Consider the following 12,376-nt stretch of genomic DNA (forward strand, 5'->3'; position numbering starts at 1 on the left):
TCAGATAATGCACAAATCTTCCTTACCCCAGAAAAATCTGCTGTCTGGTTAATTCACTTTCATTCATTCATTTCCTTTCTTCTCAATAGGTTGTCTATGTTTCTTTTTATCTTTACCTACACACCCTTAGCATGGTATTAGAGCATGTGATTTAGGGTCCCATACACCGGTTTTTGAGTTCTGGTGCCACTTTGAAGTCATTTTGTAATCTTTGTCAAATTACTTGATTTTTCTAAGTCTTAGTTATCATTTCTGTTAAATATAGGCCTTTAGGATTGCTTAGAGGAATAAAATGTTGAGGAAGCCCCACCACACAATCTGGCCCATAGGAAGTTCTGTACATTCATATTTAGTAACTTTTTTTCTCAATCATGTATCTTTTAAATTTTGTTGTGACATTTTGTTAATCTATGTATAAATAGGATCAAACTGCAGTGCTTACTAAAAATAACTATATAACTTATTCAGTACTATTTACATTTTTCACTGCTACCAGTCAACTAACTTGATGTTGTTTTGGTCATTTTTAAAAGATACTCAAAGAAGGATTACAGAAATACACGTATCCTCCGGAAACTACAGAAGAGTTTGAGACAGAAAATGCTTTCCCACCTATAGAGGTCACACTTGAGGTTCATGAGAATGTAATCTTTTTTGAGGATCCTGTGGTTGTAAGGTGGGATGCTGAAGGTACAGCTTTTATAATTATGTAATAAAAGGAGGGATAATCATAAAAACCCTTAAGTTGAAACAGAAAGTGTAGTGTATTAACTGAGCTTACTATCTTACATATTTCTATGCCAATTCAAGGGTCTTGTTTTGTTTGTTCTTAATGGAAATGAATAAGTGTTGGAGTTTAAAATTTGCTGAGTGTTGTAACTATTAACTCCTAAAGTATCTGTATCTGCCATTGCCTATGAACAATTACTTTATGGTTATATCATTATGTTTCTAAAAAACGAGTGAAACACTGGGCACGGTGGCTCATGCCTGTAAATCCCAGCACTTTGGGAGGCCGAGGTGGGCAGATCACCTGAGCTCAGGAGTTTAAGACCAGCCTGGGCAACATGGTGAAACCCCACCTCTCTACTAAAACATTACAAAAATTAGCTGGGCGTGGTGGTGTGCACCTGTAATCCCAGCTACTTGGGAGTCTGAGGCATGAGAATCACCTGAACCCGGGAGGTGGAGGTTGCCATGAACTGAAATGGTGCCACTGCACTCCATCCTGGGCGACAGAGTGAGACTCTGTCTGTCTCAAAAAAACAAACAGGCCAGGCATGGTGGCTCATGCCTGCAATCTCAGCACTTTAGGAGGCCGAGGCAGATGGATCACCTGAGGTCAGGAGTTTGACATTAGCCTGGCCAACATGGTGAAATCTCATCTCTACTAAAAATAGAAAACGAGCGGGGCGTGGTGGCACATACCTGTAATCCCAGCTACTCCGCAGGCTAAGGCAGGAGAATAGCTTGATCCCAGGAGGCAGAGGTTGCAGTGAGCCAAAATGGCGCCACTGTACTCCAGTCTGGGCAACAGAGCAAGACTGTGTCTCAAAACAAAACAAAACAAACAGGCAAAAATGAATGAAAATATTAAAATCAGGCTGGGCGCTGTGGCTCACGCCTGTAATCCCAGCACTTTGGAGTGCCAAGGCGGGCGTATCACCTGAGGTCAGGAGTTCGAGACCAGCCTGGCCAACATAGTGAAACCCCATCTCTACTAAAAATACAAAAACTAATGGGGCATGGTGGCACATGCCTGTAGTCCCAGCTACTTGGGAGGCTGAGGCAGGAGAATTGCTTGAACCTGGGAGGTGGAGGTTTCAGTGAGCTGAGATTGCGCCACTGCACTCCAGACAGAGCGAGACTCCCTCCGTCTCAAAAAAAAAAGAAAAAAAGAAAAAAAGAAAAAGAAAATATCAAAATAGTTTAGCAAATCAAAAACAGATAAAAAGTCTACTCTTCTGACATAACCAAATAGTTCGGATTTGGATAATTAGTATTTGATTACTTTAATGTTAATCGTTTATAAATTGTACACAAGTATTGGGGATGAGGAATGGGCAAATGGGAAACCTGAGAAAGGGAAAACTAGCCACTTGTATACCTTTTTATACCTTTTTATTTTTGAGCCATGGGACATTATTGCTTATTCAAAACTTAAATATTAATAAAATTATAAGTATCTACAGTGATATAAGCTAATGATTTGTAAATCATTAACAAATACCTCTTTTGGAGTAGGCTTGCTGAATTTTGAAAAATCTTGGTCTGGTGAGTTAATGTATGCCATTTTAAGGATCCTAGATGAGAGGAGTACACCTTTGTTTTTAAGGTTGTTTTATATCCATCTGTTGGTGAAGGGATTTATATACTTGGTGATAGGCTGGGAACAAATATCACTAAGGCACAGAGCTTTTACATAATCTACTTATTTAGTTATGGAAAATTTAGGAACAGAGAATTTAGGAATTTATACCAAGAAGTTTAAATATTTTGTATTTTAAATTTTTTAATGAATGCCCTGGTGCTCTACATTTTTGTTTGTATAGACAGACCTACAAGATGTATTATTTATATTCTAGAAATAGTCTATGTATTAAAAACAGTAGGCTGGTCGCAGTGGCTCATGCCTGTAATCCCAGCACTTTGGGAGGCTGAGGTGGGTGGATTACTTGAGCTCAGGAGTTCAAGACCAGCCTGGGCAACATGGAGAAACACCATCTCCACAAAAAGTACAAAAATTAGCCGGGCGTGGTGGCATATGCCTGTAGTCCCAGCTACCCCAGAAGCTGAGGTGGGAGCATTGTTTGAGCCCAGGAGGTTGAGGCTGCAGTGAGCTGTGATCATGCCCCAGCACTCAGGGTGGGTGACAGAGTGAGACCCTGTCTCAAAAAATAAAAAATAAGTTAAAAAACCTAGTAAATTCTTACATATTAAACTATAAAATACATCAACATGAACAACTGTATCTCTTTTGATATTGTTTCAGAGGTGTCACTTTAATGGTAATATTCCTAAGTATTTATCACATTAAAAATTATTAACACAGCTGGGCATGGTAGCTCATGCTTGTAATCCTAGCACTTTGGGAGGCTGAGGCAGGCGGAACACCTGAGGTCAGGAGTTCGAGACCAGCCTGGCCAACATGGCGAAACCCTGTCTCTACTTAAAAAAATTAGCCAGGCGTGGTGTCACGTGCCTGTAATGCTAGCTATTCAGGAGGCCGAGGCAGGAAAATTGCTTGAACCTGGGAGGCGGAGGGTGTAGCGAGCTGAGATTGCACCATTTTACTCCAGCCTGGGTGACAAGAGTGAAACTCTGTCTGAAAAAAAAAATTATTCACATGAAATTAGAATTAGACAAGGTAAATTATTCCACACAATTCAGGGGAATAATTTCACTCTGCAACTTCAGTAATTAGAAAGCAGTAATTTACAACTCTAGTAATTTTTAAACCATGGGGAAACATTTTGCCCGGAACTACTAGAAATTTGGAGAATTTATTTATAGGTAATAACTTTTTACCTTATAAATTAAAATTATTTGTTAATGTAGCGACAAAAAGAGGAATTAAAAATAAGTTTGTGAATGTAATTGTATTTATTATATGAAATTTAAGAGTAAAAACTTGTCAACAGAACCCTCCAATCGAGAGCAGGAAAGAGAGCTAAGTAGAAATGGAGAGCACGTCTGGGAAGAAAATGGTTCATTTATTTGTCCTATAAAGATGACCCTTCCCCCCAACCAAAAAAAAAAAAAAAGAAAGAAATACAGAGATAAATGAGGCATAGTTTCTTCCCCTTGGAGTTTCAAAAGTTGTAGGAGGGGCAGATGGGAAAACACCACATTGTGATACAACATAGTAGGGTGCTAGCATAGATGTAAAGTGCTATAGAGCACGACACAGATGGCTCAATCTTTAGAGTATTGGAAGGCTTCTCACAGGTTGGAATGTTGAACAGGGCCCTCAAAGATGAAGAGAATGTTTGCATGCAAGTCTCTATGTGGACATGTTTTCAGTTCAGTATGTACCTAAGAGTGGAATTGCTGGGTTGAGTGCTGAGTTTATATTTAACTTTCAAAGAAACTGCCAAATTGTTTTTCAAAGTAGCCGTACCATTTTACATGTCTGCCAGCACTATATGAGGTTTTCTGTTTGTTCATAACATTTGTTATTTATCTTTTTGATGATAGCCATTCTAGTGGGTGTGAAGTAGTATTCCATTGTAGTTTTAATTTATTTCCCTAATTACTAATAATGTTGATCATCTTTTTAGGTACTTATTAGCCTTTCATATCTCTTCTTTGGTGAAATGTTTATTCAAATCATTTACCCACTTTTAAATTAGGTTGTGTTTTATTATTGAGTTGTAAGAGATACAAAAGACCACCTACAGGAAGTACGTTAATCGTTGCCTGGGGCTGGAGGTGGGAATGGGAATTAACTGTAAATGGACATAAGGATCTTACTGAGGGGATAAAAATGTTCTAAAACTGGATTGTGGTGATGGTTGCACAACTGGGTAAATTAAAGATAATTGAATTGTATACAAAAAATACATGAATTTTGAAGTCATTTTAAAGCAAAGCTGAAGAGAGTTTCTCTGAAAGATTAGGGAAGAGTATTGGAGGAGGAAAGAACTGTATGTGCCGAGGCCCAGAGGTATACATACAGTGTTGTTAGGGAAAGAAAAAAGTGGGGCTGAAAAGAGAAAAACTTTTTCCCTTGAGGAGTGGCAAGGGATGGAGCCAAGAAAGTGAGTCAAAGCTTCATTCTGAAGGTCTTACCATGCTGAGGAGGTGGGACTTGATCCTGCAGTCAGGGGAAATCTCTCAGCGAAGTTGGCCTTCTTTTGAGTTTCTATTCTAAATATGAAAGATCAATTTATACACAAAGCAATTTTTTCGGTGCTTTCATTTATCTTTTTTTAATAGGGAAAAAATGAAACTAGTGTCACTTTCTTCATCAATTATAAAGGTAAACATTGGAGAACTGATGGCATCAGCAATGTATCCTACAAACCAAAAGAAAGACTTGTAACATTCAGCCTGGACACCTTTGGCCCTGTTACCTTGATTCAAGATGCTCATATTAACATGCCGTACCAGTCATGGGAACTAAGACCACTTGATGTAAATAAAGTACTTTTAACTGTGACTACAGTATTTACTGAGATTCAAATACAAATTAAGGTGAGTTACTCTTGTAGCTGTTACGTACTGTCGTATCAGAGGTAAACCATTTTGATGGAATACTAGTTTGTCAAAAGCAATCAGTGGCTGCTGATTTATATATTGAAATATAAGTGTCTTATAATGACCTTAAAAATGTACCTTGAGCTATATTTCTAAATGAAATATTAGTTGAATAATTAAATAGGCAATAACATGTAAATAGCAAGGCTCAAACTTAAATTTGTACCCTAAAGTTACTAGGGATAGATCAACTGATGAACCAACAACCCTGATTGCAGTATGAATTTCAGAGTTTTTGATCCACCCTAAAGGGGCTATGTGATCTTTATCATCCAGCCATTTGAAATCCTTTTTGAGGTTGGTTTCTCTCTGAATGATCCCCTATTGCTCATCAGTCAGAAATTACATAGCCTGGGCCGAGCGCAGTGGCTCACGCCTGGAATCCCAGCACTTTGGGAGGCCAAGGCGGGCAATCACCTGAGGTCAGCAGTTCGAGACCAGCCTGGCCAACATGGTGAAGCCCTACTAAAAATACAAAAATTAGCCAGGCGTGGTGGCACACACCTGTAATCCCAGCTACTCAGGAGGCTGAGGCAGAAGAATCGCTTGAACCTGGGAAGGGGAGGTTGCCATGAGCCGAGATCGTACCACTGCACTCCAGCCTGGGCAACAGAGTGAAACTCTGTCTCAAAAAAAAAAAAAAAAAAAAAAAAAACCCAGGAAGAAAGAAAGAAATTACATAGCCTGTAATGTTTAGAGACAAAAGTAGATTAGTGGTTGCCTGGGGCTGAGAGTGGGTGGGGATTAACTGTAAATGAGCATGAGGAATCTTATTGGGAGGGATGAAAATGATCTAAAATGGATTTATGGGGATAGTTGTACCAGTCTGTAAAGTTACTAAAAATCATTGAATTATACACTTGAAATATGTGAATTTTATGATATGTAAAATATATCTTAAAAAGTTGTTTTTAAAAACAGAGATAGCCTGGAATTCATTATGAGTACAGAAAGCCTAGAATATTATTAAACTTTGCTTTTAAAACTAGATGAGGGCTGGGAGCGGTGGCTCACGCCTGTAATCCTAGCACTTTGGGAGGCTGAAGTGGGTGGATCGTGAGGTCAGGAGTTTGAGACCAGCCTGGCCAATATGGTGAAACCCCATCTCTACTAATAATACAAAAATTAGCCAGGCATGGTGGCACACGCCTGTAGTCTTAGCTACTCAGGAGGCTGAGGCGGAAGAATCGCTTGAACCCGGGAGGCGGAGGTTGCAGTGAACCAAGATTGTGCCACTGCACTCCAGCCTGGGTGACAGAGCAAGACTCCGTCTCAAAAACAACAACAACAACAACAACAACAACAGCAACAACAAAAAACTAGGTGAGATGGGAGATGGAGTGCCATAGAATTATTAGTGTGCAAGTGCCCTTAAAATGCTTCTGGTCTACCCTCCTGTTGTATATAGAGAGAAACTAAGGCCCACAGAGGTTAGGAGGTTATGTGACCTTTCTGAGATTGTGTAAGGGGATTGTATTGCTGGAGCCTCCTTTCAGGCTTCCCTGCACCATTCCAGCAGCCCTGACGACCCTTGTGCAGAGATTCTTCCTCTAGACTCATGGAAAAATACAAGCATCTTCACAAAGTTCACTTATTAATATGACGATTGAAACACCCAAGACTGCTCAGTGTGCGTTTTCAGGTTAGTAGATCTGTGCTGTCTAATGTGGTAGCTACCAGCCGTATGTAGCTACTGCATGTGACTAGTCCAAATTAGCACATGCTCTAACTGTAAAATTAACACAAATTTTGAGTTCTTGGTATGAAGAAAAAAATGTAAACTCTCAATAATTTCTATACTGATTACATATTGAAATATTTTAGATATATTGGGTTAAATGAAATATATTATTAACATTAAAAAAAACAGATGTGTAGGCTAGGTGTGGTGGCTCATGCCTGTAATCCCAGCACTTTAGGAGGCCGAGGTGGGCAGATCACAAGGTCAGGAGATCGAGACCATCCTGGCTAACACGGTGAAACCCTGTCTCTACTAAAAATACAAAAAATTAGCTGGGTGTGGTTGTGGGCACCTGTAGTCCCAGCTACTAGGGAGGCTGAAGCAGGAGAATGGTGTGAACCTGGGAGGCAGAGCTTGCAGTGAGCCAAGATCACGCCACTGCACTCCAGCCTGGGAGACAGAGGGAGACTCCATCTCAAAAAAAAAAAAAAAAACCAGATGTGAATTCTATACACCTTCAAACTGTCACTTCGCACAAGACTTTAAAACTGGATAATAATATTGCCTCATGATGTTAACTTTTACGGATGTGAAAAGAATGATCCCTAAAAGTACAATCATAATTGTTATCTAATAACTATTTTAATTCAATGTGAACATATGCATATTCTTATATTACAATTTCTAAAATAGGAGGCTTGAGAGATGCTATAGTCCATTCTTTGAATGTTCTGATGAAGGCCAAAAAGAGTTAGTAAACTGCTTAACGTAACATGGGGACTTTGTGTCAGAGCATTCAGATGAGGCTTACGATATACTTGCCCTGCATTCTTTCTAATATAGAGTGATAGATGACTTTTAAAAATGTATAAAGCATCTAAAGGCTGCACCTGGAGTGATACTGAAGTAATGATTTAACTTACATAAAAGCTTCTTTTTTCTTATTTAAACTAGGAAAACCTCTGCATGTTATCTTCAATCAAACTAAAAGACAAGAAACATATCTCTATTTTGGAAGGAACCTGGATGACTCCTATTCCTTTCATTATTGCTTTGAAAGAAGCTGGACTGAATATCTTTCCTACTAGACACTCTCATTTTTATGTTATTATAAACAATAAGGCAAGAATGAATCTTTCCAAATTTAATGTGGCATGCATTTAAAATGTTAGCAATTATTAAACGTTATATAATTTAATATTATATACACTGTATTTTATATATTCATTTATACAGTATTATAAAGAAATAAGTGAAAAGACCAGAAATCCAGGGTTCTCTTAATTTTCCCTAAGAAAGTAAGCCTGTAGTACGATCTTCATATTGACAAATGGAGCATATTCACAGACGGTCAGTTTAGTGCAAAGGTAGTTTAAGCAATTCTCATTTTATATACTTTCTTTTTGCATTACTGGATATTATATGAGATTTCTTAAAAGAGTAAATAACTGCACTTTCCCAAACACGGTAAGTTAGGCAGAATTAAAAATACAAGGACCACCAATGTACAAAACCCACTTCCTTTAGTTTCTTGGCAAAGCCTCCATGTCTATGTACTGTTTCATGTTCGTCATAAGGGCTTTAGTTCAGTAAGATCCTTCCAGGTTAAACTGTGAGCTTCTTGAGGATGGGGGTCATTTCTTAATGAACATTGATTCTTCTAGCATCTAGCATAGTCCTAGAATATAGTAGATGCTTAGTAAACATTTGTGATATATGAAGACACAAAGTAACTTCTAATCATGAAAAGTGAATTTGTAGGCAGAAGAGTTCTATACTCAAGAATATTTATGAATATATCAGAAAATGACAATATAAGCAGATATTTAGATAATATTTAGAAATAAGTGTATGTACATATATGCATAGGAAAAAAACCCTTGGTTTTAGTAACTCAAATTGCCTGTTACTCTACATTGTTGAATGTAGTGTTCTGTTCATGCTTTCAGAATATTCTACTCCAGGAAATATTTTTTTCTGAACACTGTGTGCTAGGCACTATTTTAGATTATTAGGATATAGCAATGAATGAAACAAAGGTCCTTACCTTTGTTTTCTTTCACAGTCGAAGGAAAACATTTAAAAAATAAATGATTAGTATGTTAAAAAGGTGAAAAGTGCTATGGAAAAAAAGAAAAGGTCGATCAGGAATAGTGAGGCTGAGGCCATATGACACCCATATTAAATAGGGTGTCAGGGAGGGCAGCTCAATGAGAGATAACACTTGAGCGAAACTCAAAGGTGGGGACTTTAGCCATGTGCACATCTGGGGAAGCAGCTTCCTGGTAAACAACTGGAGCAAGAGCCCCAAGGGAGTGGCTTGGTGTGCTGGAGGATTGGAGGGACACCATGGAAACCATGGGGCCTGGAACTGAGAGAGCAAAGGGAGAAGAAAAAGAGGTCAGCAGGTAATGGGGTATATGTGGAGTCGGGAGTAGGGATGTCAGAGGGCCGTGCAAGTCGTTTGTTAACTTTGGACTCTATTCTCAGAGAAAGGGAAGCCATTGCCCAGTGTTGAGAGAGGAGTCATGTACTCTGACTTACAATTTTAAGTGCATCCGTCTGTGTTGAGAATAGACTGAAGGAGGCCAAAGATGGAGGAAGACTTGTTGGGAGGCTCAAAGATCAATTCTATTTGTTTTTATATTGACAGGTTCCTTTGGTAGAAGTGAAAGCTTATCGACAGATGGCCCTACTAAGTTCTGCTTTTGCATTTGGTTGGAGCAAGTGGAACCTACTATGTAATTCTACAAAAGTCGTATTTAAGGTATGATATGTAGAAACCCATAAAACTACTTTGTCCTCCAAAAGAAGATAAAGTACTCAAAGACTAAATGAATGTAGACCATGGCTTCCCCTCTTAGAAAAGTTAAAAAAAATTAACATTCAATACGGAATTTTAAAATTTCAAATTTTGGGCCAAGCACGGTGGCTCACGCCTGTAATCCCAGCACTATGGGAGGCTGAGGTGGGCAGATCACCTGAGGTCAGGAGTTCGAGACCAGCCTGACCAATATGGTGAAACCCCATTTCTACCAAAAATACAAAATTAGCCAAGTGTGGTGGCACATGCCTGTAATCCCAGCTATTCAGGAAGCTGAGGCAGGAGAATCACTTGAACCTGAGAGATGGAGGTTGTGGTGAGCCAAAATCATGCCATTGCACTCCAGCCTGGGCAACAAGAGCAAAATTCCATCTCAAAAAAAAAAAAATTCAAATTTTTTGTCAAAAATATAAATCCAAATTATATAAAGTTTATGCCTTTGTTGTCCAAGCTCTTGACTTCAAGCCAGGCCAGAGTCCTTGTATCTGTTTACAAATTGACTCAAGAACAAATGGAAGCCTTGCTGGGTGCAGTGGCTCCCACCTGTAATCCCAGCCACTTGGGAGGCTGAGGTGGAAGGATCGCTTGAGCCCAGGAATTTGAGGCTGAAGTGAACTATGATCACACCACTGCACCCGAGCCTGAACAGCAGAGTGAGACCCCCATCTCTTAAAAAAAACAACAAATGGAGGCTTTTAACATTAATATATCTGTGACTTACAGCCCCTCTCCTCTGAGAGGGTTAGTCCTCCAACTTAACTTCCTGATACCTTCTTGTTATCAGGTGGTAGTAACCATATCAAATTCTAAAAGCTGATGAATATTTTGGCCTAAACAAGCCACTGTATTTATTGCTCTTGTTTATTGTGTGTTTCCCCCACTCAAATATAAGCCCCTTGAGGGCAGTGCTTTGTTGTTGCAGTTGTTATTTATATATGTTGTATGTCTGTATTTCTTCTGTGTTTTCTTTCTCTGTTATATCCCCAGCACTTAGAACAGTACCTCACACATGATAGGCACTCAATAAATATTTGTTGCATGAATTAATACATGTGGATAAGCTCCATAATCACCAAAATATAAACAGTGTGATGGTTTTTCAAAACCCAGTAATGGAACACATAGACTGTTTCTTTTAACCTTTGCAATTTTGGGGGATAAATTGAGCCCTTCAAATAATAATCTGCTACCAAAATACTGAATAGAAGAGGAATTATTAACAACTTGCTTGAATTTCCTTTCTTTCTTTTTTTTTTTTTTTTTAGGTGAGGGAACACCTTACTGAAGAATGTACTGAGAATCCTAATTGGGCCCTTTTAATGTTTAGTGGTGACAGAGCACAAAGACTGAAGATCAAGGAAGAGAGTGAGGCATTTTCTGAAGCGCTTAAAGAAGAAACTGAGTTTCATTCTACTTTATATCACATGGTGAAGGATTTTTCTTCTGAGGAAGCAATGGAGAAAGTCAGGAGTTCCAACTGTCAGTTTGTCAACTCTGTGTGCCACATGCTGCTCTCTACCAGATTGCTCAGCTACTCCTAACCTCCACTTACAAACTGTATTGTAAGTATGAAGAACCAAGCATGGTGAAAGACAGGTATTTCTGCAACACAATGTAATGAGTGAATGAATACATTTCAAATCAACTATTAAAATGTTCTAATCTGCATTTTCTACTCAAGTTTTATTTTAAAAACAGTATTTTTTTTTTCCTTTGAATACTTGGCCTGTTAAGAATTTCAGCTTTCACTCTATGAAGATTTAAATGATTCTTTATTTCAATAAACTTTAACAAACAATATATAATATTTCTTCCTTAAAAAGCTCATTCAAAGATCATAGGCAGACTTCTTCCCCATTGTATTTTAGTTGGGGAGATAAAGGCAAAAAGAGGAAATGTAAGCTATCTTACAGTGATTCTGAGAACCTCTGGTTTCATGCTATACTTTCCCAGCTAAAAGTTACTAATTTACAAAGTTCAGATACTGAAACTTAAAAATCAAGATCCATATATTAGGATGTCCTGCTGTCACACTGGTGGTGGCCCATTGTGTCGGAGTCTGGTAAATGGCCACAAGATATGTTCTAGAGACATCCATGAGTCCTCTTGCTGTGTGGGAGCGGCATCCACAGACTTCTGGAATAATTGGCCTGTGAGGAAGCTCATCAAAGCTGCAAACAGTACAATGAATGCAATAGAGAGCCAGAGGGCCTTATTAGCCTTTCTGATGGAGGACTTGAGATTTGTTGCCCAGGAAGCTATTGTGTCATAACTGTAAGGAAAACACAAATAGAATTTGGTAATCGGTAATTTGTCATTAGAAACATTCCTTTTGCTAACACCACCAATCAGGTGATCTGCCCTCCATACCCCCAAAACTGCCTTTTAATCTACATATTATGATTTATCATTTTGGTTTTGGAAACAATCTGCCTCCCACCCTTTGTACCTATTAGGATTAAAGAAATGATGTGCTACGGTGAGAATCTGAAAATTACGTGATATAGGCAGTATCTTCTAATAAGTACATACAAGTATCTCATTCTTTCAGTAAGATAAGGCAACATATTCCTACAGTGGAAACAAAAATGTTATTTGCTGGGTAGAGTGGA

General features: G+C 38.6%; 2 protein-coding genes across 53 annotated transcripts in view; one reads left to right on the forward strand and one right to left on the reverse strand.

Moving 5' to 3' along the window:
• DNAI7 (dynein axonemal intermediate chain 7) overlaps positions 1-11,432 on the forward strand; it is a 92,619-nt gene extending 81,187 nt beyond the window's left edge. For 22 of the 33 annotated variants that reach the window (XM_054664440.2, XM_054664442.2, XM_063785811.1 and 19 more), the window contains 5 exons: positions 534-690; positions 4,982-5,196; positions 7,895-8,062; positions 9,594-9,707; positions 11,030-11,432. In XM_054664440.2, coding sequence (XP_054520415.1) covers positions 534-690; positions 4,982-5,196; positions 7,895-8,062; positions 9,594-9,707; positions 11,030-11,305 — 930 coding nt within the window. In that variant the 3' untranslated portion in view covers positions 11,306-11,432. The remainder of the gene's footprint in view (positions 1-533; positions 691-4,981; positions 5,197-7,894; positions 8,063-9,593; positions 9,708-11,029) is intronic. The other 11 variants (XM_054664441.2, XM_063785828.1, XM_024347921.3 and 8 more) reach the window with 1 other exon arrangement.
• Positions 11,433-11,517: 85 nt separating this feature from the next.
• Positions 11,518-12,376, reverse strand: part of IRAG2 (inositol 1,4,5-triphosphate receptor associated 2) — a 57,200-nt gene continuing 56,341 nt past the window's right edge. For all 20 annotated transcript variants that reach the window (XM_063785836.1, XM_063785835.1, XM_063785837.1 and 17 more), the window contains one exon: positions 11,518-12,036. In XM_063785836.1, the coding sequence (XP_063641906.1) occupies positions 11,793-12,036 (244 nt within the window). In that variant the 3' untranslated portion in view covers positions 11,518-11,792. The remainder of the gene's footprint in view (positions 12,037-12,376) is intronic.

Source organism: Pan troglodytes, chromosome 10 (genome assembly GCF_028858775.2).
Source record: "Pan troglodytes isolate AG18354 chromosome 10, NHGRI_mPanTro3-v2.0_pri, whole genome shotgun sequence".
Taxonomy (NCBI): domain Eukaryota; kingdom Metazoa; phylum Chordata; class Mammalia; order Primates; family Hominidae; genus Pan; species Pan troglodytes.